The sequence below is a fragment of the Phoca vitulina genome, unplaced genomic scaffold (genome assembly GCF_004348235.1).
Source record: "Phoca vitulina isolate PV1807 unplaced genomic scaffold, GSC_HSeal_1.0 scaffold22, whole genome shotgun sequence".
NCBI lineage: Eukaryota > Metazoa > Chordata > Mammalia > Carnivora > Phocidae > Phoca > Phoca vitulina.
The window spans coordinates 22,605,400-22,630,543 of record NW_022589725.1 but is presented as its reverse complement, the minus strand read 5'-3'; the positions used below and the strand labels follow the sequence as shown (position 1 = coordinate 22,630,543).

Genomic DNA, 25,144 nt, shown 5'->3' with positions numbered 1-25,144 from the left:
TGGTGGGGGTGGTGGGGCTGGGACCACGAGAAGGGGACAGGTGTCCAGGCAGTGTGGGGAACATCAAAAGAATAGCATCTACGTTCATGGCCAAGGGTAGTGACCAACACTGAACTTCATGACCCAAAATGGTGTCAGGGAGTACGGTTGCCTCTTAAGGAGTCCTACTCTTCAAGTGGGAAAGAAGTCAGAGGCAAGTATAGAATGAGCTAGAGAAACAAAACCACAATTAGTTTTGAGCATTCTGAACCACCTACACTGTGTCTGTTTCCATATTCTTTTATTTCATTGGGCTTTTTCTGGGTTATTTTTCTGCTAACTCCAACACTCTGGGAATATACTTGATTTTCCTTGTTACTAGGGAGGTGCTACTTCAAAGGACCACACAATGTTGAACAGAAAAAAAATGTATTTGATGGGTGGCCTTTGAATATGGTTTTTCCCCTATTTTAGAATGAAATTGGGTTAAGAAAATCTTTAGTAGGTGTCATCCAAAATAAGTCATTGCAATGATTCACTCTGTGACATTTCAGCAAGCCCACTGGAGACATTAGCGGGTGATACTGCAAATGGAAGCCTCCTGTTTTGAAATTCAAACTGTTTGTGACGCCTTCCAACTGGGAAACTGGAAACTCTGGCCACTGAGTTCCCCTTGGGTTCTAATCCTTCCTGAACCTAACCAAAATCTTAGAGGTGGGGGCAAGGGCAGGGACAGGGACACGCCTGGGCTACAAGGGAGAGCAAGCCTCTCCCTCTACTGTCTTCTTCTAATGCTGAGCCAAATTACCCAGAAACTTCTAGCACTTCTTAGGGTAAGTAACAGTTTTGTGGGTGCTGTGGCCACCATGCTGTAGAGAAACCAGGAACAGAGCAGCTCAGATGCTGAACCCAGGTGTTTTACAAGTCTGAGAGGGCACGAGGGGGTGCCTGTCCACATGTGGGCCTCAGGCAGATGAGCTGGAGGCCATGGGAGCCAGGCTGGAGGAAACAAACACTAGGGAGTCTCCAATTAGTCCAGTGGTTCTCAAACTTGAGCATGTTTCAGAATTGCCCAGAGTTTCTCATTCAGTAGATCTGGGGTGGGGCCCAAGGTCTGCATTTCTAACACATTTTCAGACAGTGATGCTGGGCCCAGAACCAGATGTTGAGGACCACTAGCCTGTTCCTTCACTTCTGCCCAACTCAGGCTGAGGAACAAGAGGAGAAATTGTACCCCTATATACAGCACTGTCTTCATGTGGCCCATTGTATGGTCTGCCCAGTGATGAGTCACAAAGGCACATGACTGGTTTCTTCATGCAGTTCGTTCAAGAATGGGGTCATCCTTGACAAGGTGAATGGCTCTGAAGACAGAAAAGTATGATGAGAAAGTAGCAATGTTGTTAGAAAAAGCACATAGCCTCTTGCAGATGAATGCGTTAAAAATTAACCCTCACACGGAGCTCTATTTTCTATACAAAATAATCATTCTAATTCCTTTAACATCAGGGCAGCTACACACACCCCTCTCTTTCCGCACCTTCAGCCATTATATACCCAACTACAAGTTTGCAATCCCCGTTAGTAAGTTAGTGGCCTCTTTCGTACTTCTTTCTTTTCTTGGTTGGGCTGCCCCGGATTGCAGATAATCTTTCACTGTTTGTGGCTGAGCCGGTTTGCTGTGCCTGCCCTGGCTGATTTTTTGTAAGATGTCCGGAGGAGAGATTTTCCAAAACATGCAACTCTTCATTAGATGCCGTTTTTGCCAAACCTTGTTTCAAAAGTAACCCCGGATCTGACAGCTCTGAGGCTGGCAAAACCCTGACAGCTTTGCTTTTTTCCACTATTATTTCTCTTGGGACTAATCGATCACTTCCAAGAGAAACTCTCTTGTGGTGGTCGACGTCTGCTGCAGAGCCGCAGTTCCTGCGTTTCTGTTGTGTTCTGGCCCCTTGTGGACTTTGTTTTGGACCTGGTGATGCTGACTCACAGCTACAGACAGGGCTCCTGCCTAGAAGCCCTGTCTCTAACCACTCCCCGAAATGAGGTTTTTGCTGGCTGCTAGTGTCTTCTGGCTGGGTCTGATGAACATTTTCCAGCTTTTGAACAGGAAGCCCCCAGTGGCTCTCAGCTGCCTTTATGTAATCTTTTGCTTGTCCCGTGGACTCTGATGAGGGACTGGTTGAAGCCCAACTGTCACCCCTCCTCCTCGTTATCTCCGCCATCACTGGGTCACTAGAAGTTCCCACAATGTCCCTGCTGCTCCATGATTTGCTCACAACGCTGCTTTTTGTTTCAGTTCTTTTCGCACTAAAACAAAGAAAGATTTTGTTTTGTTTTGTAAAGCTGTAATGGCATGCTGCCCTCCAATTCCTATACCCCTTGTCACGTTTCTTAGACCTCAAAAAGGAGGCACGTGCTACCTTTCCTTCTCCCTTACCTCCCTGGCAAATCTAGAACAATCCCTTAGTGTTATGTTTAAATTCAGACTGGATCAAGCAAGAGCCATCACATTTTCCAACACACGAGGATTAGTTATTAAGATACACGAAGACAGGCTTTGTTTCTTGATCACTGGGTTTGCAATGTAGTTATATTGGAGTTATGATGGATCTATTTTAACTAAGGCAGGGAGGTGTTCATTTCAGATGTGAAGAGTCAATATTGCCTAAATGTGATATATTGTTTTTATTACCGCAGAAGTAAATAATCAGATACATCCAAAGCACAGGTTATGTGTGCGCGCATGTGTGTGTGTGAGCACGTGTGCACACAAGGATGTGCTTATATGCACATACACACACCTTTTCTACAGCACACACAAAAGGCAATGCAAACTTCAGTCTGATTGTAAAATTTACTTTGAGGGGCAGGGCAGGAGCGGCATGGGGAGAATTGAGAGACTGGAGACTTTAACTTCACCACCGATTTGCAGGCTTGTGAATAACAAGAAATTTCTTAAACCACCAAACTCAAAACACTGAAGCTGAAATATTTACTTTGGCTAAGCTTTAGTCTGGAAACACACAAACACACACACACACACACACACACACACACACACACATGTTCTTATTGTTCCTAATCAGAGGCATGAGGATTATCATAATTATTAGAATCGGAACCTGCATTTTAGCAAAGGAATATATTTTTTTAGATGGGTCTGTAGTCACTTGGAAAGTTGTATGAAACACACCACCAAACAGGTGCTTTTCATCTTCAAAGCACTTGTAATTAATTACTCCTTGCAACACACCTGTGAAGCAAGGACTCGCTCCCCACTGTCCAGAATGCAAGAGACAGTCAGAAAGGCAGAAGGGCAAGCATGGGACTTAGGGTAAGGTCGGTGCCAGAGGGGGTTTTGTGATTAATTTCCATGAACTCCTGTTGAGTTCCAGATTTCATGTCACATATCCATACATACACACACACACACACACACACACACACAATCAAAAAGAAGGAAAAGAAAACTTATCGGACCTACATTTCTTTCAGAGCATTTCTCTTGCGCCTTGCACTGGGAGGAAGTGAACTCTCCGCACACTCAGCAAAATAATCAGACGCTCCGTGGAGAGCTCCTTCCGTCTACTCCAAAAGATAACAAAGGTTCAACCAGAAATCTATTAGCTGAACATGAGAAAAAACAGTTCTGCTCTGAATGCCCCAGTGAACGGATTTTTGTGAAGACTAGATGAAACCACTTAGTGTTAAGCTATTTTAATTTTTTTAAATCTAGAACTCTTCGGCAAATGTCACTTTTTTTGGACTCCTACCCAACGCAGTTCATACGTTAATCTGCACCACAGACATACAAGACTGTAAGAGAAAGGATGTTGGTTCCAAACCATCTGGGAACTCTTGGCCAATATCTGCTAACTTTGTGGCCCCAAGGTGCTGAAGCCCAGAATCACAGTGCCAGGCAGCAGCATGTGTGTGAGCTCTGATCTTCCAGAGAGACCTGGTGGCACCATGGTCTGTACCCCGATTAGCCTAAGAATTCCACACATTTTCTCTATTTACAAAAATACAGAACGCGGCCTTTGCAAAACTCAAGGCTACATAAGTGAGTTAAGCCTTTGAATACTGGTACTTTGAAAACTGAAGTTTGTGATTCTTGGCTACCAGAAAACTGGGAGTTTTTTCTTAAACTAACAGCACTACCACAGTTTTTACATAATTCAGAGATTATCTGTGTATCTATCATTATATGTTCCCAAGGAAGCTTCATATAGAAGTACTTATAAAATGTCAAAAACTCCCAATCTTTGCCAACATTGACCTATTTCATAGTTTTGGAATCATTTCCTTTTTGTTAAGTAGATAATCCAGACAAGGTGTTAACTCTTCTCATTTCCTGGGACAGTAAGTGCCATTCTCCACCAAATTCCACAGTAAAATGTTGAGGCCATAAGGAACAATTTTGGGAAATTATCAGTAGGTCCCTTGCTTTAGACTTACATTGGAATTTAATAATGGCAGTCCCAGAACGCCTGGTAGACAGCAGCCATCAGTATGATGCTTGGGTGCCCCACAGGCCAGTGCTCTGACCTTTGTGAAATCACTACCCTGCAGCCCCGAGTATGAGTCTTTAGCTCCCGCTAATCCCGCCTATGGTTTCAGACCTGGATCAATGTCACTCATAGTCATATCCAGTTATAACCTAAGTCAGTTTTAAGAGTTAGTGAACAGGATATTGTAGGTTTTATTGGATTATACTGCATTTTGATGCTTCTCCCTTTCTCCCCTTAAGACTTACTAGTCGACTAAATAGAGCTACAGTTTTAAAGTTAAATAAGAGAGAGAGAGAGATGGAGGGGAGGGGGAAGAAAGGGGGAGAGAGAGAGGGGGGTACAGGGAGAGAGGGAGAAATGAGAGAGACTGAGATTTATGTGTGAAACACTTCTAAACATGCCCTATAAGTACAGTAGATTTTCCCCTTATGACCACACCCTGTAAGTGCTGTATTTTCAGAGCTGAACAATTAACATAAGGAGCATGAGTCAGGCTTTGAACAACTCTGTGGGAACCAGAAAGCCTTTTGCTATTAGGAATGATGTAAATTCCCCAAGGCTTGAAGAAGTCCACAATGGAAGGCAGACAGGGTCATAAATAACAACAATGGATACTGCGTAGACCACATAAAGTATGATGCCGCGATAGTGACACTCGTCAAATCTCATACTAGATCCAATCTCTGCCTTCATTTATTTATTTTTTAAATTCAGTTTAAAGAGCACTATGTATTTCCTATGGGAACTTCAAAAACTTCTTTAAGAAACATGACAATTGACTCTCATCCCAAATTCCTCTGATCACAAACAATGGGGGAAAATGTCCTTGGAAGGAAAAGGACAACAGAAAATGTGATGGAGTGACATAAGGAAATGTCCAGTTCAAAAAGGGCAAAACCTGTGACTTCGGTTTTAAAAAAGAGAGAAAAAGAAAAGAAAATGGCAAGGCAGGGTCTCCTGCTTACAAATTAAAACCACATTTGGCAATTTGTTGAAGGAGGCATATTTACATTTGTATGAAGACTGGGTGGGCAGGAAAATAAAAAAAAAAAAGCTTAGATTCCTTCTTCAGTCCTTGAACTGTCAGATCTCATTAGAAATCTCTCATTCTTCTTTTTCTAGGGTCAAGTCATCCCCCTTTGTCACTAAATCGCAGCCTCCAGAGCCCCCCAAAGAAATATTCCAGAGGAAGCAGTGATCCTCTGGAACAGGGACTGGGAACAGGATTTCCCAGGGGAGTTGTCCCGATTACTAATGGCTTCTCGCATCTGGCACCAAAATGTAATCTGTGGCTTATCCAGAGGCAAAACTCTAAGGTACAGACCGTGGGTGCTCGGAAGTGCTTCTTGTGTTTACCTAAATGACACTACTCCTTTTTAGACTCTGCCTTGAATAATGACCCAGACATCTTCTGCAAAGAATACACACGAACTCAATATATTAAAAAAGGTTACCAGTTGGCCATCCAAAGTCCAGAGTGCACACTTCACGGGGACTCAGTTATTTAAGAAAGAGGTTAACCAAGGGGCGCCCGGGTGGCTCAGTCGGTTAAGCATCTGACTCTTGATTTTGGCTCAGGTCATGATCCCAGGGTCGTGGGACTGAGCCCCACATCAGGCTCGGTGCTCAGCGGGGAGTCTGCATGTGATTCTCTCTCTCCCTCTCCCTTGGCCCCTCCCCCTGCTTGCTCTCTAAAATAAACCTTTTTTTTTTTAAATCTCAAAATCTCAAAATACCACTAAAAAAAAAAAAAAAGAAAAGAAATAGGTTAACCAAAGGGCTCTCTTTGGGCCTTCATCAGTGATTCTTCTTAACCTAGAGGCTAGCTCTGAGTCTAGCCAAGGAATAAAATCCTGCAAGTATCATCACCTGCCCCGTCCACTCCCCACCCATTTACTTTTTAATTTTTGGTAATGCTTTCATTTTAGTTTTAAACTTTCCAGCTGTAAAGAGTGTCTATATATAGTTCCAGGACAAAACCAAAAAGAAGTAGGGCAGGGCCACAGGCCCCAAAGGGAATCTAATCCAGGGGGACACCTTCCTTGGCAGATTGAGCAGCCCAGGAAAGCTCCCACAGCAAGGGATCAGGTCTTGTTGCCATCCCCAGGGATGCTGTGGAGTCTAGTGGATGCACCCTGAGGCTAAGGATGTGCGCCCTACTACAGGTCCAAAAGGAAGGCTGAATGGGTGAGTGTTTAAGTATGAAGATCGGTGATGTTACCTCAGTGCTGTCTGGTCTGACTTGGGAAACACATTTTAAATTTGTGGATAGAAAAGACTGCAAAGAGAATCCCCACCAGAATTATCGAGGCAGCTAAGACATGCTTCCTGCCTCTAATCAGAGAATGGGCTGGATTTAAATATAGTTAGAAATACTGGCTGATGTTCAAGTTACAAAGGCAAATTGAAACTGTGGATAAATCAAGGTGCTCACTACATGGTGACTTACTGAATATCAGTTTTGAGTAGAACACGGTTGGATTAATGAGGGATGGGAAGAGAAGTTGGCCTAAAAAGACATAAGAAACACCTGCTCTTGAGTTTATAACCTCCTCAAGGAGCCTGTAAAACACAGCTGAGGCTCCCACAGGCTATTGGGAAGACTGTCACCAAGGGAGCTTTTCAAAAAATATAGATTCCCAAGACCCATTCCTGGAAGTTCTGATTCACCAGATCTAAGGTGGGACTACGAGATCTATATTCAGGTTCCCAGGTGATTCAAGCACTGCTGATATACATGAAATAATACTTGACAGAACAGAGCAACAGATAAACAAATGTAAACCGGTCCACTGAGGCAGTGTTTGGCAAAGTATGGTCCAGTTACCTCAGGCATCAAAATTACCAGGGGAGCTTGTTAAAAAATGTTCCAGATTCTACCCCAGGATCTACTGCATTCGGATCTCCAGGGGGTAGAGTCAAAGCATATGCATTTTAAGCAATTTCCCCAGTGATTCTGATACGCAGTAGAGTTAATGAACTTCTGCCCACTCTAATGGGGCATGGACAGACTTGATAACTGAGCAGAGTCCGGCAGAATCATCCCATCAGGCAACACTGAACTCTGTACCGAACACTGTTTTGAGGCCTTTGTGGAAAAGGATGTGGACTCACAGAAAACATCCCTGCTCTCATGGAATCTCCATCCCATGGGGAAGACAAGAAACAAATAAACATGATGTGTCAGAAGGTTGTGATGTTATGAGGAGAAATAAACGTCCAAAGTGTCTGTTTTAGATATGTTGGTAGGGGAGAAGGCTGTAGTAGGTATGAAGATGAGCTTTACCCAGAGATCTGAGTGGAGGGTGAGCCATGTGAACATAGTGCATTTCAGACAGGGAGAAGCATGAACACCCAGGCTCTGTAGATGGTGTGTGCCTGGGGGGAGAAAAAACAGGACAGCAAACCAGGGGAGGGGTTTGGAGGGCAGGTAACAGGTGTGTGTGTGTATTGGTGGTGGTGAGGGGGGAAAATCACATATGGCTTTCATAAGGATGGCACATTTTATTCTAAGGACAATGATGTGCCTCTGGAAGGTTCTAAGGGGAAAAGTCACTTGGCATTTTAAAAGGATCACTCTGGGTGCTGTAGAGGGACAGATGGACGTGGGGAGTCCAGTAATGAGACTACTGCAATAGTCCACTCAGAGACGAGGGGTCTTCAGGAGCTGGTGATGGTAAGAAATGGTTAGATTGGAAATACAATTTGAAGGGAGGCCCAGTGGAATGTGTCAATGGATTGGATATAGTTGGTCAGAAGAAAAGTCAAGGATGACTCCAAGATTTGTGGTTTAAATAAGTGGGTGAAGGAAGTTAGCCTTTACCAACACAGAAGTACTGGGGGAGGGACAGGCCTGGGGAAGTAGAACCAAGAAATCAACCTTAGATATGTAAACCTGAAGAGTCCTCCTGGCTATCTAAATGGAGATGTTGAGCAGGAAGTTAAGATACAGGTTCCAGGAAGAGAGAGGTCTGGGCTACGGACACAAAGCTGGGAAGTCCATGCAGATGGTATATAAAGTCATCAGTCAGGATAACTCCACTACAGGGTGAGTTTGGATGAGAAAAAAAGAAGTCAAGAAAAGGAGGATTCAGGAAAGGAGATCATGAGGGAACAAACTGTTTCACTGAAAGTGACAACCACGTCAAATGTGGCTGAGCAGTTAGGAGGGAGAACTGACCAGGGGAAGGCGACTTGACAAAGGCTCTTTTTGGTGAAGTGCTGGGACCCAAGCCTGTTTGGGATGGATGGGTTCAAGAGTGAAGTGGAGACATAGTAGAGACCAGGGGTCTCCAGCAGGAATGTAACATGTGCTGTACATGTAACTTTAAATTTTCTATAGACCATTAAAAAAGTAAAGAAAACTGGCAAAATCAGATTTCAATAACATATATTATTTAGCCCAATATATAAAATGTTATTACAACATGTAATATAAAAATGTTGAGATATTTTATTTTTTTTTTAAAGATTTTATTTATTTATTTGAGAGAGAGAGAGAGAGAGAGAGATCACAAGTAGGCAGACAGGCAGGCAGAGGGAGAGGGAGAAGCAGGCTCCCTGCTGAGCACAGAGCCCAATGTGGGGCTCAATCCTGGGACCCTGGGATCATGACCTGAGCCGAAGGCAGATGCTTAACCATCTGAGCCACCCAGGCGTCCCGAGATATTTTATATTTTTATACCAAGTCTTTGGAATCTGGTATGTATATGACATTTACAGGACATCATTCCTGACTCGCCACATTTCAAATGGTCCATTTCCATGGCCAAACGTGGTCATGCAGGGCCAGTGCAGGGCCAGTCACTTTTGAAGGATTCTGCAGTAAGCGGGAGCACAGAAATGGGGTAGCTGGATTGGGAGTGGTTAATGGAGGGAGCATCAGTGATGATTCTGGGCATATTTGGAGGATGTGATCTGCTAGTGTGTGCCAAGTTTCACCTGGGTGTCAGGCACTGTTTCAGAAGTTTTGCAACTATTCACCAATGTCACCCTCGGAAGAGCTTGGTGAACAGGTAATATTGTTACTCCCACACTCCAGGGACCTCACTCGACATGGACAAACAGCATGGAAGGCAATATCACTACTCATCTGACAAACGGGGCTTCTGTCAGGAGAATCTTGCTTCAGCTTTCAAGCAGCAGGCTGTAGGCCCTGGGACATCAGTATTAGCCCAGGCTGGAACTGCCGAGGAAGGTCCTTGGGGCCATGAGACCAGACTGCAGGTCACTCAAAGAGCCCCATGGGTGCACCCCGCCATCACAGCACGGCCCCCAGTGGGGTCCTCCCAGGGCCCTCCCAGCCACACTTAGAAGGGATGACAGGAGCTATCCCACCATACTCTTGTTTCCAGGACTGCAGAACATCCTGCCTGATATGAGGCAATAAAGGGAGAAGGCAGGAAAAAAAGCTTTTCAATGCCATTAAAGTTTTTCTCACAGTAGGACTTACTGTAGTAATGTGGTGCTCTCAGGCTTTATCTTCTTTAGAGATCTATTCTCCTATGGTTATGTACGTGTTTCCTCTGATTGTTTTAGTCACTCCTAAATGAAAATAATTAATAACCCAACCAGAATATTTTAAAAGTAGGTAACTTATAGTAAAATATTAGGACACATAGTTTTAGGTCATATTCAAAATGTTACCGTGTCTGAATTCTTTGTGATCACAGAACTCCCAAGTTGATCAAATCAGGTTGATGCTCCTGGGATGAGAGGGGGGGAGCAGAACGAAGCAGGAGATGGAAGCCAAGGTCTGGTAGTCCTTGGTTGCTTGTCCCGGAGCCCATCTCCCAACTCCCTGATTGGTGGGTTTCTCATCTGTCCTTCAGGATTGTTTGGAAAATTTAAATGCAGCGAGCTATACGAGGCACACTTTAGAAACTGGAAAGTGTTAAACACATTTTCTTGACACGATTGTGAAAGAAAACTTGGTGCCTACAGAAACCATAAAGGGTATGTGAGCAGGCAAGGCTGCCTTGCATTTGTAGAGAACTTATACTTTTCCCCACATCTCATCGGAGCCTTACTGAGTTATTTGGCAGGCAGGTATTGTCCCTATTTGACAGACAAGAACAATGAGACCCGAGAGATTAAATGTGCTTTTAGCTAGGGGCAGAACTGAGTGGAGAAGGCCTGGCCCTCTGTGCAGTGCTTGCCACTGTGCCCAGTGGGGCATCTGCCATCACAGTCAGAGATGCGACTTGTAGAAAGAGTACAGGATGCTGAGTTGGAAGTCCTTGGGTCTAGCCCCCACCCGGTCTCTTCCTTGCAGTGAGATCTAGACAAGCTACTTATCTTCCCCGAACATCAGTTTCCTCTTCTAGAAAAGAGGAATAAGAATATTTCTATGGTAGACACTCATTCATTTCCTGGAAATAATACTCAGATTTTTGTCTCTAGTCCCCATCTAATGTCCATGCAATACAGAGGCCTTGTCTCCACACCAGATTCCAGAAGTAGGCCCGTGACCCCGTCCAGGCCAATCAGAGTACTGAATTCATGAGCCTCAAAGAAATGCACGAGTTGCAGGTGGCCTGGGAAGAGGCCTGCTCTTTGTTCCCATGGGCCTGGAGCTACCAGAGCCAACCACCACATACAGGCTTAAGAATGAAGCCAACACTGTGCAAGGCAGAGCCAGAAGAAACAGCCCTGATGATATTCTTTGTGCTTCTGATCAACAAGCCATACCTGAAGTCTGGACTTTACAGGCACATGGGCCAAAAACCTTCCTTTTTTGTTAAGCCATTTTGAGTTGGCCTTCCTGTCGCTTGAAAACTAAAAGGTTCAAGACTGATACAATCTCTTCTCAGGTTTGTTGCACTGAATAAGTTATTGTATGTGACAGCGCCCTACAAACAATAAAAGTCTTTTGCAAACAATAAAAGCAGAGTAAAAGTAATATATTATCAACTTATTCGGGCAGCAAATAATAGTACTTAAAGTATAAGCCTAGACCACTTTCGATTATTTATAACTCTGTGATAAGGCAGACAGAGAAGTTATTCTTGAACTTTAGTGTGATGCCCAATGATTTTCAGGAGCATCAGCATTCTGAAATGTGACATGCTAGGGAATGTCGAGTCACTTACAGAAAAGCAGCTCCAGCACAGCACGAATTCTGACGACCACAATCTTAGACCATGATGCACTGTGACCATACAGAAGCCACATGTCTCAAAATGAGGAAGAGGTCTCGCTTTCCCAAATTTCACTTCTAATATTTTCTTAAATTATTTGGTAATTAATAAGTCACGGAAGTAAAAAGGGTAAAACAGGTGGGATGGAGTAGCAATGAACAATTAAAAAAATGTATAGAAACTACATATAAATATCTATATGTATATCTATATTTGTATCTATATCTATATATAGACTCAAAGGAACTGCAGCAAAAAGAGGTCAAATGAAAGGGAAAAGGGTATCTCACGAATTCCACTGTAAACTGAAGTCACTTTCTCTAAAGATGATAAGGATGGAAGACATCTGTACTGAGATCCCACAGACAAAGCAGTTAATACAGGGACCAGCACCAAGTGAGTCCTCATGAGACGCCCAAGAGGAGGACGTGACCTTCCCCATTTCAGAGATGAGGAAACTGATGCCCTATGAGGCTAAGTCATCTGTCCAATTCCCACAGTGAGGGACAAACCTTTTGCTTCACTCTGTTTCTCTGGGCCAAGTCCCTCTTCCAAGGCCTCCTTTGCTCTGCTTCCTATGAAAGGACCAATCTCTAAGGGAAAGTACTTTGCTGCTGCTCCCTGGGTCAGTAGCAAACACTCTAGGTTTTTGTTTTTGTTGTTGTTGTTTTGTTTTTAATAAAAAGTTGAAGTTTTCTTTTATTCTCAATTGATGACTATGAAACTGTCTTATGTAGATCTAGGGAAGTACCAATAAATAGTTGCAAAGAATGTTAACCTGAAAATGAAATCAGTGAAAAAAATCAAGGAAGTTATTTTGCAGGAAGTACACATTTCACAGGGATTTTCCAGTTTACATTCACCTAACCCTTGAGAACCTAAAAATAAGTCCCACGCACCGCTAGGCCCCACTGTCGAGTCTCTGGCGCCATATGAGCATGATGAAACTTGGACGCTTTAAAGAATTTGCAGGTTTGGGACCTGTGCTTCTTAATGATGGGGGGGTTCGCTGACCACTCTGAGGACTGAATGAAAGCTATTTAACTTTGACTAGAAAACTATTAAAAAAAAAAACCACTTTTTTTTTTTTTTTAATTTCAGGTAATTCATGAATCACAGGTTAATAGTGCCCAGTTTAAAAGCAGAAGGGAAATATCTGTGAAAAATAGAGAGAAACTTAATGGGGACTACCTCAGGCGAGATACCCTACCTTTAGGGGTCTCCTTATTCTAAAATACCTTCTCCCACAGAATCTGTGGTTGAAAAATGCCAACACCTGCAGGAAGGTTGCTAGCCCTTCATTCAGGTTAGTGATTTTTTTCCCCCTAACATCTCCCGTGGCTCAGTGTGTGGGCCTGGATGGGATGGGAGAGGAGCCAGGTGTGTAAAGGTGTAACCAGCTACGCAGGGGGTAGGGCCGGCCAGAAGAGGGCCCATGGTACCTCTGGACACCAGTGGGAACGAGGCAGAAGAGCCAGAGAGAAGACATCACAGATGACTGTCTTATTTCAAAATTGTGAGTGCTCAGAGCTGGCCCTCTGCCCAGGGATGCAGAAGGAATAGCTCTTCCCATTTCTCTTGAATGCAGACAGCAAGACCCCCTTTCCAAGACTCCCATCTCATGACAGTAACAGCTTCTGTGAACTAGTCTGGGAACCTCACCCCATTTATGACACGGTTTCCTTGGGAAAATGAGTACTGAATTCTAAATCATCTGCTTACTAAATGAACTTTCTAAACATAATCCACTTGCACGTCACTCTGTGCTATCACTGTGGGTGCTCAGATGAACATATGAGCTTTTACAAATGTGGGCCTGAGAAGTCTGTGGACTCCCAATTCCTATGTACCTCAGAGAAGAGACTGGGCCCTTTCTCCAAAGCCGTATCTCATTGTGAGTCTATGGGCAGCTGCTGGAAATGAAAGACATTTTAGCTGGTGGTCTCTACCCGTCCTCCCCCTCTGGATGTTGGTTAACAGAGCTCCCACTGAAGGTCACCAGTTTATGCTCTTACTGTATCCCCTCTTCACCACTGACTTGCTGGCTAAATGGGAGTTTATCACTTAACTTTTTTTACCTCTCTTTTTATAGCTGCAAAATGAAGCTGGGCTGGCAAGTGGAGACAAAAAATGAGGGTGCTGAGCTTCTTGGGAAAATAATATGTGCAGATGGATATTCCCATTTCTAGCAGGCAGGGTAAAATATATAGCAATTTGCTAATCTGGTGTTAATGACATTTAAATTGACTCCTCTTCAGGGAAGAATGGAAACAATAATGATAATATTGGATAAGTGCTTTTGAGTCTAGAAGACATTTTTATATTCACTATCTCACTTGATCCTTAGTAAAACTTGGGAAGGCTTGTATAATAGGCATCACTTTTACCTCTGCTTAACAAAACAGGGGACCAATACTCTGAAAAGCCAAATGACTTGTCCAAGGTCATCCAGGGAGTGAGAGAGGCAGTGGTCAAAGCCAGGTCTATTAATTTCAAGTTTGATCTCTTTTCTACTTGTTCTATTCCCTGCCCTGTTTTCCCTAATTGAATCTATCATCTAACTGGTCATCAAAGGAAGATTTTAAGTCTGCACTATGGAGAACAAGCACAAAGGATTACAGGGTCCAGAGACATCCTATTCTCACTTATTCTATCAAACTAGTCAAACTTTGATATGTCCTACTCCAGCTTATCCAGCCCATCTTATTCTAATTCAGCAAAGGGCAGGTTCCTTTTTATTTTTTTCTTAAAGATTTTATTCATTTGAGAGAAATAGCGAGAGAGAGCACTCGCAGGCGGGTGGGGTGGGGGGGAGAGGTGGCTGGGGGAGGGGGTGGAGAGAAGCAGGCTCTCTGCAGAGCAAGGAGCCAGATGCTGAGCTTGATCCCAGGACTTCAGGATCATGGCCTGAGCTGAAGGCAGATGCTCAAATGAGTGAGCCACCCAGGTGCCCAAAGGGCAGGTTCCTTAGGGGTCCTGGAGACAGGGGAACATGAACCATCTCATTCACAAATACTGCTGGCTAATCATTGGGGAGAATTTTATTATTAGGAAAGGAGAATGAAACCTCAGGTTACTGTAACACATAAGTGAAGAGTAGCTAATCTTTTTTTTAAATTAATTTATTTCCTTCAGAGAGAAAGAGAGAGAAAGAGTGCCAGCAGGGGGAGGAGCAGGGAGGGAGGAAAGAATCTGAGGCAGACTCTATGCAGAGCGCAGAGCCCAACGTGGGGCTCAATCCCACGACCCCGAGATCACAACCTGAGCTGAATTAAGAGTTGGATGCTCAACTAACTGAGCTGCCCAGGCCCCCCAAGGACAGTTAATCTTCAACAAAATGATTTCACCTGAGAAAAAAAATTTTATCTTCTTTGTCACAGCCTAGAAAAACTATCCTAGACAGACCAAACCAACCTAGAATATCTCATCCCCACCACCAGCATTTTCACTAGAACACTGCACCTGCCAGCCCATATAAGAGCTGGTGTGTGACGGCTACCGTAGTTTCTAATTCAACCCAAAGAAAACAGCCCATCTGTAGGCCCTGTTGAGGGTGGGCCCTAATCTGTTCCTCAACTGTCTGGTGACCATGTTCTGACCCTTAGCACTGGCCACAGGTGACTGGAAGAGGAGAGGGCAGTCAGCCTGGGGAGGCAGAAGGCAAGATGGTGGGCACTGGAGAAGTCCTGCTACTACAGGGCCAAGGAGAACCTGGTCCCCGGAGAAGCCTCTTGCTTGTGTGTACCCCAAAAGTGAAGCCCCATTAGTAGAGGCAGACTGAGCATGTTTATCCCTTAAACCTAAAAACCACAATTAATCACAACACTGATCAATATACAGAATAAAAACCTCACATTACAAACTAAAACAAATTCCACAAAAATATAAGAAAATATAAGTAAATATTTGTCCAACTATGAGAACTAAAACACCAAGATCATCAAAGGCAGAAATCATTACGGAAACCATAAAAATGAGGACATACACACCTACCACACAGCAATGTCATATAATTGAAAGGTAAACGATAAATTCACTAAAAGTTAACTTTCCTTACTATGTAAGAAGTTTTTAAACAGTCAGAAGATTCGTGAAATACAAAAATACCAATAGGAAAATGGACACAAACACACAATTCACAAATGAGTGGGTACTGGCTAAAATAAGTACATAGTGACCTCAGCTATCAAGTATCAAGTATGGAGGGGTACAGACTAGGTCATTAAGAGAGGCTGTCTTTAGGTTGGGAGTTGTAGATAATTTTTACTTTCTTTGTAAACAAAGAATTCTAGAGTTTCTGTACAATGAACATGGACAATTTTGGTAAGCAGTTATTAAGTAAAAAACTAAGTTCAGAACACTGTGGGAAATGTGAAATATGGAAACAACATCTTCCCCGTCAAGGAACTTCTCCTAGGGCTACAGGAATCTCTGGTTAATGGCTTCCAAGGAACTTACCACTAGCATTGTTTAGGAAATACAATAAGATGAGAAGAATGGATTCTTAAAAAGCTTATGACACATTATGAAAAACTTAGAAAAAAATCCACTACTTATTTTTTTGATACAAAAAAAGAGTTCTTTTCTCGAATGATCTGATTTATAGTTAAGCAGAAGTTTCCTTATAAAACATTGTCAATAAGGGTGCAAAGTTAATGCATAGTCTAACTATTAAGTAGTTTATTTCTTCTAAAAACAGAAGGTCTGAAATGTTTCTTTATATATATATATATATATTTTTTTTTTAAAGATTTTATCCATTCATTTGAGACACAGAGATACAGAGAGAGAGAGAGCATGAGCAGGGAAGGAGGCAGAGGGAGAGGGAGAAGCAGGCTCCCCGCTGAGCCAGGAGCCCGATGCGGGGCTCGATCCCAGGATCCTGGGATCATGACCTGAGCCGAAGGCAGACGCTTAACCATCTGAGCCACCCAGGCGCCCCCTTTATATATTCTTTTTATCTTTCCTAAAATAAAATGTAGCTCTACCCCCCATTTTTTTTACCACAACTTTTAAACCTACAAGTGAGGTTCTCTTTTGTACAAAATTATTTGACGGTTGTTACTTAGCTACATTTTCATCTGCTTCCTTGGACAGAAATTCAGTGTGAGAAAGGATTTCTGAGATCATTTGATACCCTCCCTCCTTGACTGAGATGAGGGTTAAGGCCCACAGAGGTTCAATTATGACAGCCAAGCTAAAAATAATCTCGGCTAGCACAGTTTATTGCTTCTTTAGACTCGTTCTCATTTCAATTTTATACTCATAAACTAGCAGAATTCTTTGTCATTACACAGTAGTTTGACTCACATGTTCAGTTTAGTGTTAAACAGTATCTCCCGTCGGTACATGCCAGTGATTGTCCCCCGAGCTGATGCTACAGCGAGGGTCTAGCGCATAGGGCCTGGTGACCGGTGCGTCTGCAGAACCTTGACGACTACTGCCACAGCTTGGCCACGACCCGAATGGGGCAGGCATGAGGCAGAGAACTCAAATATCTGAATTATATACCCACTTTCAGGCAGCCCTGGTGTGCTACATGCCATTTCACAGACTTATAGCTTAGGTTTAAAAGTAAGAAAATGATTTAGAATTTGGGGCTTTCTTCCGAATAGCAGAGGATCCAAGTGTGCCATTAAGGTGCAGAATGGATACATTGTTAAGAAAAAAGGAGGCTCTATTTGAATTACATTTTTTTTTTTTTAGGTCACCAGGGTAACCTTCAGTACCCCTGATCTGGCAGACTACAAGCTCCTTGAAGGCAGACTACAAGCTCCACTTTCTTATTTTTTCTTTTTTTTTCCCTACCAGAGCTCCTGGCACAGAGCCAGCACTCAGCAACTTATGTTCAAGTGTGATGGTGAGAACAGATGGGAAGGATCTCCAGAGGGTAGGAGTGCCTGTAACCAATGCTCTTTGAGATAATAGCTTTGTGCTGACCCTGAAATGCCCCAGCTATATACAGAGTTCTATTTACACAATAAAGTTATTACTTAGTAAAGTAATTACTTTGGTGATTATTGGCTATTCACTTTAATAAAGAAATAATGAAAATAATAAATAATTTTTAATTTCCCAAAAGCCCCAGAGCTTTACATCTGAGGGAAAAAACAGCTTCGACACAGGGACCTGGGTTTGTAAATATGAAAGGCAATATTGTTGAAATGGAATATAACTGAGTGCAAACAAAATTTACTTAATGCTTTTCATATTTCTCGGGGAAAAAAGGTAAGGGAGAACAAACGCCACAGAACAAAACAAAAGGTAAAAACCCTCGGAAAGACTTCCTGGCTCCATTCCTAGCAATAGGTCAAACACTGGGGCTACAAGGGCCTCGAGATTTCTTATGAGAAACTGTAGTAAGAAAAATACAGTGACTCATCTCATAATAATGCCCTTTCTTCCCAAAGTACACATTACAATTCCCACATCCCTGGCACATGGGCACTCGATGCAGAGCTATTGCAACACGGCGCATCTCCCTGCAACAACGCCCCTCGGTGGGCGACAGAAATGCCGACGCTGGGGTAACAGACCTCCCTGGTGCTGGGGAGGGCGTGAGCGGGTGGCATGGCTGCACCGTTCTGCCCTCCAAAGGAGGGAGATTACTCCCTTTTGTACTGCTCCATCTGGAACAGCGGTTCTTTTGTGCAACCACCTTTAAGAACCGGGGAGCTAAGTGCAGCTGGCTTCCTTCTATACAGGCTGAAAGGACCCCCTGGCAGAGCAGTTCTGAATAGGCACTCCCAGATTTCCTAACCAACTGTCATTTAGATACGGAGGAACCAAAAGGAAAAGGAAAAAGAAAAAGAAAAAAAGGAGAAGGAGGAAAAGGAATCCGCTACTCGAGGCACAAGCGAGGCGCCCAGGCTGTTGTTTGCGTACGGGCTCACTCCCCCGTCACTTCTGGGGCCATGGAAGACCGAATTCAGTAAACATTTACAGGAAAATCACTGATGCTTATTGACAAAAACGCACCTCCAATACAGCTATTTAGGAAGCCAATTTTCCAGGCCTTGCCCAGTCAGACATTCCTAGAGAATAACTACCAACGGAAATGAGATGGATCCTGCCCTTTGGTGAATATCAATGTAAAATGATAAAGAATTCAAAGCTTTCCACAAGTTCAAGGAATATGCACACAAAAGCCAGATATTACTGGCTTTGGGCATTTGAAGTATATAACAAGGAGTATACAGGCCTTCTCTCAGACAGAAGGCAATTCTGGGAAGGAAGGATGGTTTATTGAGCCTCAAATGGCTGAGACAGCTGGGCTCTGCAGAGGTCAAACATCAATGAGGTGAAAGCTCCAAGGCACCTGCAGTGGAAGGACCATGTTTTTGGCTTGATGGGCAATTTGCAGGAGGACCCTTTGCTAGGCCTGGATATTTCACTGTTTCTAGGGACAACAAGCTTAAGGAAGTGGTGGACTGGAGGCCTGAAAGGAGAAAGGGGTGCACAGAGCCTGTGTCCAGCAAGGGAGCTGGTTAGTGGTGCTACGTGTTAGCTGACTCCCGCGTGCGTGGCTGGGAAAGTGTGTGTACGTGAAGGCACAGTCAGAGGTGCGGAAGAAGAGCAGCTGAAGAGCCAGAGACAGAGCACATGTAAAGAGTCGCTGAAAACAATGAAAGACCCTCATGATATGAACTCTGATAGTGTTATCACTAGAAGTCAGAACATACTGAAGACAAGGGCGCCTGGGTGACTCAGTTGGTTAAGCGGCTGCCTTCGGCTCAGGTCATGATCCCAGGGTCCTGGGATCGAGTCCGCATCAGGCTCCCTGCTCAGCGGAGAGCCTGCTTCTCCCTCTCCCTCTGCCTGCCTCTCTGCCTACTTGTGCTCTCTTTCTATCTCTGTCAAATAAATAAATAAAATCTTAAAAAAAAAAAACCACATACTGAAGACAAGAAAACTGAACTGGCTTATGTAAAAGGCTCAGACTAGTCAACTCTTCAGAATGAAAATTCTTAACATTTAGGAAGTCCTCCAGATTATAGGATTTATATGACAGCAGCTATAGAAAACTCAGATCTGTATAAAGACCAGTGCCCCTAAGGAGGATAATATTTCATTTGTATTGAAATGTTTTAATTCACCCTTAACAATTTAAGATATTAAGTATTAATATTATATATCATACAAGATTTAATTTCTTCTGTATTCCATCTGAAGCAATGACACTTCCTGGTATAGCTAATTGTTTTCTTAAACCACAGATCAATTTCTTCACTGCTCTGAGAATCAGTTAAGTTATATTATAGTTGTTTGCCAACAGCATTACTACTTTAGTATTTATTAATTTACTAAGACAACTCTAACATCCTGGGAACATTTCAAAGAATACACTTTTAATACTTTTTACCAAATTTGCTTGATTTATGCCATTTAATTGATAGATGAAGAAATAAGGGTCCCACTGGCTTTTCCAAAGCTCTCATCTGCTCCAAACAAAAGCTTCTCTGCTCTTTACTTTTCCTAGGTCCCTATTCACCCTTCTAGTCTCCATGCATTTATTTAAGATGAGGTAAGAAGCTGGTTTTAGACCATGTGGGCCAAATTTCACATTTCATATGGATTAAAAAATAATAAACATAAGGAGTAATCTAATATTCCCATAAATTATTTTAGAAGCATAATAATCATGTCACACTTCATGTCCAGGTTTCATGTCTGCTAGATTTTTTTCCTCTTTGTTAAAGTTCAATTAATATAACCAAAAATATGAAAAAAAGTTTGCACACAGATAAGTTCAGATAGATTGGACTGTGGCTGCAGCAAGAGACACACACACACACACACACACACCCAAGTAGACTCTCTCAAGTGTATATGTTAAGCTTACAAGACAAAGCTGTAACCTACAATATTATGGGTGAGTTTTTTGTATCTATTTAACTGCATTGAGAACTCCAATGAAACATAAATGAAACAGGACCTGATGAAGCTTGAGACTAAGCCTGAGAAAAGAGACCGAAAACAAGCCCTATCAGCAAAGAAACAACACACTGGGGAAAAGTACTGATTCTCATGAAAATGTCAGTGATTCACCATGGAATAAAATTCAAAAGCCACTGACCCCAATGAAAGCTTCCAGTGGAAACATGTGGATTTTGCTTCATTTCACTGAAAGACTTTGCTTTATCTCATTTGAATATTATCATAAGCACCATCGCAGTTTTTGTGATATGTTGCTTTCCCATTTAAAACTGACGTAGAAAAGATAAGGCTGATCAAACTAAATTTTCAAGGGGTCTTCAGGATAAAAAAAAATAAAAGCAAACAAACCAAAACACATCAGTTAATATTATCATGCAATAGGTAGGACATTTTTGGTCCCTTAAAAGATGCACTGAATGATGGATAGCCAAATGATAACTGAAGACAACACTTTTTTCGATTTTTACAGTAAGTTGTCATTTAAGCAGATTTATTTATATAATGTTTTTGTACATACCAATTCTTCATTCTGACTTGCCAAAAGATCACGACTGAATGACAGCTGACTTACACAGACCACAAATCTGTCAGGAAATACACGGAGCTCTGCACAAAATGAAGAAAATCAAGTTACTAAAGGCATCAAAAATCTATGAACAGAGAAATGCTTGGTCCCAGATTTTTCAGTTATAGTTATAAGCATGTATGTATCAGACACATGTCTCTTCTCCTCCTTGCCTTTCAGTGTTTGCAATCAGCAGGGCGGAGCAAGCATAGAGCTCTGGGGAGCACCCAGGAGGTTGCAAATTGGTCCACCTGAGCCCCTGGACCATTATATTATATCCCATGAAACCCCCAGGAAGGGCCTTTGCAGCCCTCCCCCTGTGTCAGTTTGCTGTTCTTTGACCAGAACTCACATTTGGGAAACAGGATCAATGTTCTCTAATGAGTATGCAGATTTATACAGGAAGAGGAAGAATAGGAGATAAAATCTGAAAACTCGTTGATGTTCTTACTAATTACTTTACTTATCATCTCTTTGGTCAACTGGTCTTAGATCAGTCCCCTAAACTGGTGGGCAAATTCCCAATCTGAATCAGGCTATGAAAATAGCAGTGTCATTAATAGGAAAAATAATAAGGAAATAGTAAAATATGCGATAGCAAAGATGATACAATTACACTACAGTCCACTAATCTATCATTACAACTTCTTAAAGCAAAACCACTGACTTCCGGGTGGAGAAGGCTGAAGGAATCACAGAACTAGATGCCCCAACATTCAATGAAAAAAAGAATACGAAGTGGTAAATGCCATCTGTATCTTTCCTCCTCTCTCATCTGTCTGTCTATTCATCCACGTTCACTTACGCAGCCTCCACCTATCTCTGGAGTGATGTTTAGCTGATGCTAATAGTGTATATTCTGGGTGGCAGGTGAGGATCTTCTCCCTTCTTTATACTTGGTTGTATTGCTCTAATATTTTTATAATACACATGTATCATACTGATATCACAAAGCCATTTTTCTAAAAGTGAAAACTTCCCTCTTAGATGACCAATATTTCTAAATAGGGATGGTATGAATCAGATAAGTGAAGCCTTTTACATACACTGTTCATTTCCAACAATGGATGACAATGTGAGGGGCTGACTGAGGTAATAACGCCTCTTAGCCTGATACACTCAGGAGCCAAGCGTGAAGGTGTTGATTACAGAGACACACAACTTAAACACTGTTAACACCATACCACCTGCCTAGGTTAAATTACACCAAAGGCCTAATGAGTTAATGTTCTAGTAATAGCCATCTCCTTAACCTCTCCCCTAGACCACCGCTGTGTACTTGGTGATCACTCTTCCCTATTCTATTTTATCCTACTTAGTGCAAGCAGGTTACCAGTTCTAAAAAAAAACAAAAACAAAAAAAACAGCTCCACTTATCCTGCTCAAAACCCCATCCTGGCTCCTCAGTATCTACCACAGACCTGCAAACTTCAAAGCCCTCCCTGAGTGGGACCTAAGCTGTCATTCTGGTCTTACCCCTGTTAGACCTCCCCATTTCAGAAGTCTGAGTGTGTTGAAACTCTGACCTCTCATGGATGTTTATCTGGTTAGGAGACTAGGGATAGACTTTGAAAACCCAAAGATAAATAAATAAAAGTCATTAATATCTATTCATTAATTCTTTTTTTTAAGATTAGTTATTTAGTCATTTATTTGACAGAGGGAGGAGGGAGAGAGAGAGTACAAGCAGGGGGAGCAACAGAGGGAGAAGGAGAAGCAGGCTCCCCAGTGAGCAGGGAGCCTGATGCAGGGCTGATCCCAGGACTCTGGAATCATGACCTGAGCTGAAGGCAGAAGCTTAACTGACTGAGCCGCCCAGGTGCGCCCTTATTCATTAATTGTTAAAATTTCTTAAAAAAAAAAAAAAGATTTTATTTATTTATTTATGAGAGAGACAGAGATAGAGAGACAGAGAGCGCGTTCCTACGTGCAAGAGTAGGGGGTGGGGCAGAGGGAAAGGGAGAGGGAGAAGCAGATTCCCCACTGAGTGCAGAGACCAACACAGGGCTCAATCCCAGGACGCCAAGATCATGACCTGAGCCAAAGTCAGATTCTTAACCAACTGAGCCACCCAGGCAACCCCAATTCTTAAAATTTCTTAATGAAATAAGTGGTAAGTAGTCTGCTTCTCACTTTCAGGAAGAGGGAACTGAGCCACAGAATTCATTATCTGCCCTCTGCCCAAAACCTAACATTGCAATACAACTCAGTAGATCAGAATTCAAATTCGAAATAATCAGTTCTATCCAATAATTCCTCTGATTTGTCCTTCCATTTCTTCTCTGAAAAATAAGAATGCCAAAATGATCAATTTTGAACATTTGGGGGCCAGGTATTGTATAAACAGAAAGCAACTTCTGTATACCTTTTCTTTGCTTAGGTCATAACTGAGATTTTTATTGTTTTAATATTTAAATAAAGTAAAGATTTAGGCAGTAACTATCTCTACCATACAGAGTAGCTAGCCTTCATTTTAACAGACAGATACAAGGATAACTGGCTTATTTTACTAAGAGAATTGAACAAAGTGGAAAGCCCCATTAAGAGAGTAATATATTTGAGTGACACTTGAAGTTTAAAAAGTGCAGATCATTGTTAAGATTCCAAGAGCAAATCTCCGTACGGTTTATTTTCAAAGTCCCTGTTTCATATCTTATATATTAAAATCATCCAAGGAAGTTCAGTTAGATTTTCTTTCCAATGTTCAGATCAGCTTGGAGAATTGTCATTAGCATCTGACTTTATTGTTGTTGGCTGGACGTGTTTGACATCATTTCCCCAATGGACTTCTTGACTTGGGGAAATGAGGAGGGAAGCTGGCCTTGTCACACACCTAAGAAAGGCTCTGACAGCTCTGGGCTGGGAAAGCATTTTCTCGTGTACACACTTGTTCTGTATCCCAGGGACTTGGTGTGCACAGACAAAGATGAAGTGATTCATAGTTTAACTGCCTGTCAAATCACTCTGGAAGCTCAATGAAAGTGCTGAGACGCAGCAGGAGAGTGAAGCACAATGTGGCTCAGCTCACAGTTCTCAAAATCAGTGAAAATTAAAAAACAAACAAAACAAAAATCACAAATGTTTAGAAATATTCTTAATTACTACTTCAATTTCACAAAGGCAATGAAGTAAGTTGGAATCTTGGTTCCTTAATTTTCATTCCTCTCTAGAGCAAGTTAATAGTGCAAAATGCCTGACAACTCAAGAAATCAGTTTCTTACCAGTCCTCTGTGAACCCCCGAAACAGTGAAGGCGTATCCCTCTCTTGAGGAAATAGGCTGTGATTTGAAAGCCATAACCTATAAAATGAAAGAAGACATCATTGGACTACAAGCTTGTTTGCCAGTGAATCCCACAAGCCTCCCGAGTGCCAACTACATAGTAGGTGCTCAATAATTATTTAGCAAATGAAAGAATAGAAGGAATCAATAGAGGGACTCACTTGAGAGGAAAGAGTAAACATTACAATCTGAGCTCTTCTAGCCTGGCCAGAGCACCTGGCTGGGATGGTCTCCCATCCCTGAAGTAGCTCAGTTACTTTATCTGTTCAATGAATTCAACCAAGAATTCTCTACCCAGTAAGGTTATCATTCCAAATTGAAGGGCAGATTAAGAGCTTTCCAGATAAGCAAAAGGTAAAGGATTCATCACCACTAAACTGGTCCTACAAGAAATGCTAATGGGCCTTCTTTAAGCCAAATAGAAATGGCACTATTAATTATAACCAAATATATACATTTGATTATAAAATATTAAAAACATATTTGATTATAATTAATTTATATTATATATTCATAATATATATTATATATATTCACATATACATATATATGAATGAAAGTAAAAAAATCTTACTGGAAAAGGAAAATATATAACAAAGATAGTGGACAAGTGCTTGTAAAGCAAGCATGAAAGTTAAAAGAAAAAGGTTGTAAAATTCCTTCAAATTACAATAATTAGTTAAGGGCAGCATAAAATAAAAAGATGTAAGATGTGTCATCAAAAAATAT

The 25,144-nt window shown here is 42.2% G+C and overlaps 1 protein-coding gene across 5 annotated transcripts in view; it reads right to left on the bottom strand.

Annotated features, from left to right (window-relative positions):
* Nucleotides 1–893: 893 nt before the first annotated feature.
* SLX4IP (SLX4 interacting protein) overlaps nucleotides 894–25,144 on the bottom strand; it is a 286,122-nt gene continuing 261,871 nt past the window's right edge. For all 5 annotated transcript variants that reach the window (XM_032419180.1, XM_032419178.1, XM_032419181.1 and 2 more), the window contains 4 exons: nucleotides 24,356–24,433; nucleotides 21,087–21,175; nucleotides 3,467–3,567; nucleotides 894–2,289 (listed from right to left, as the gene is read on the bottom strand). In XM_032419180.1, the coding sequence (XP_032275071.1) occupies nucleotides 1,569–2,289; nucleotides 3,467–3,567; nucleotides 21,087–21,175; nucleotides 24,356–24,433 (989 nt within the window). In that variant the 3' untranslated portion in view covers nucleotides 894–1,568. The remainder of the gene's footprint in view (nucleotides 2,290–3,466; nucleotides 3,568–21,086; nucleotides 21,176–24,355; nucleotides 24,434–25,144) is intronic.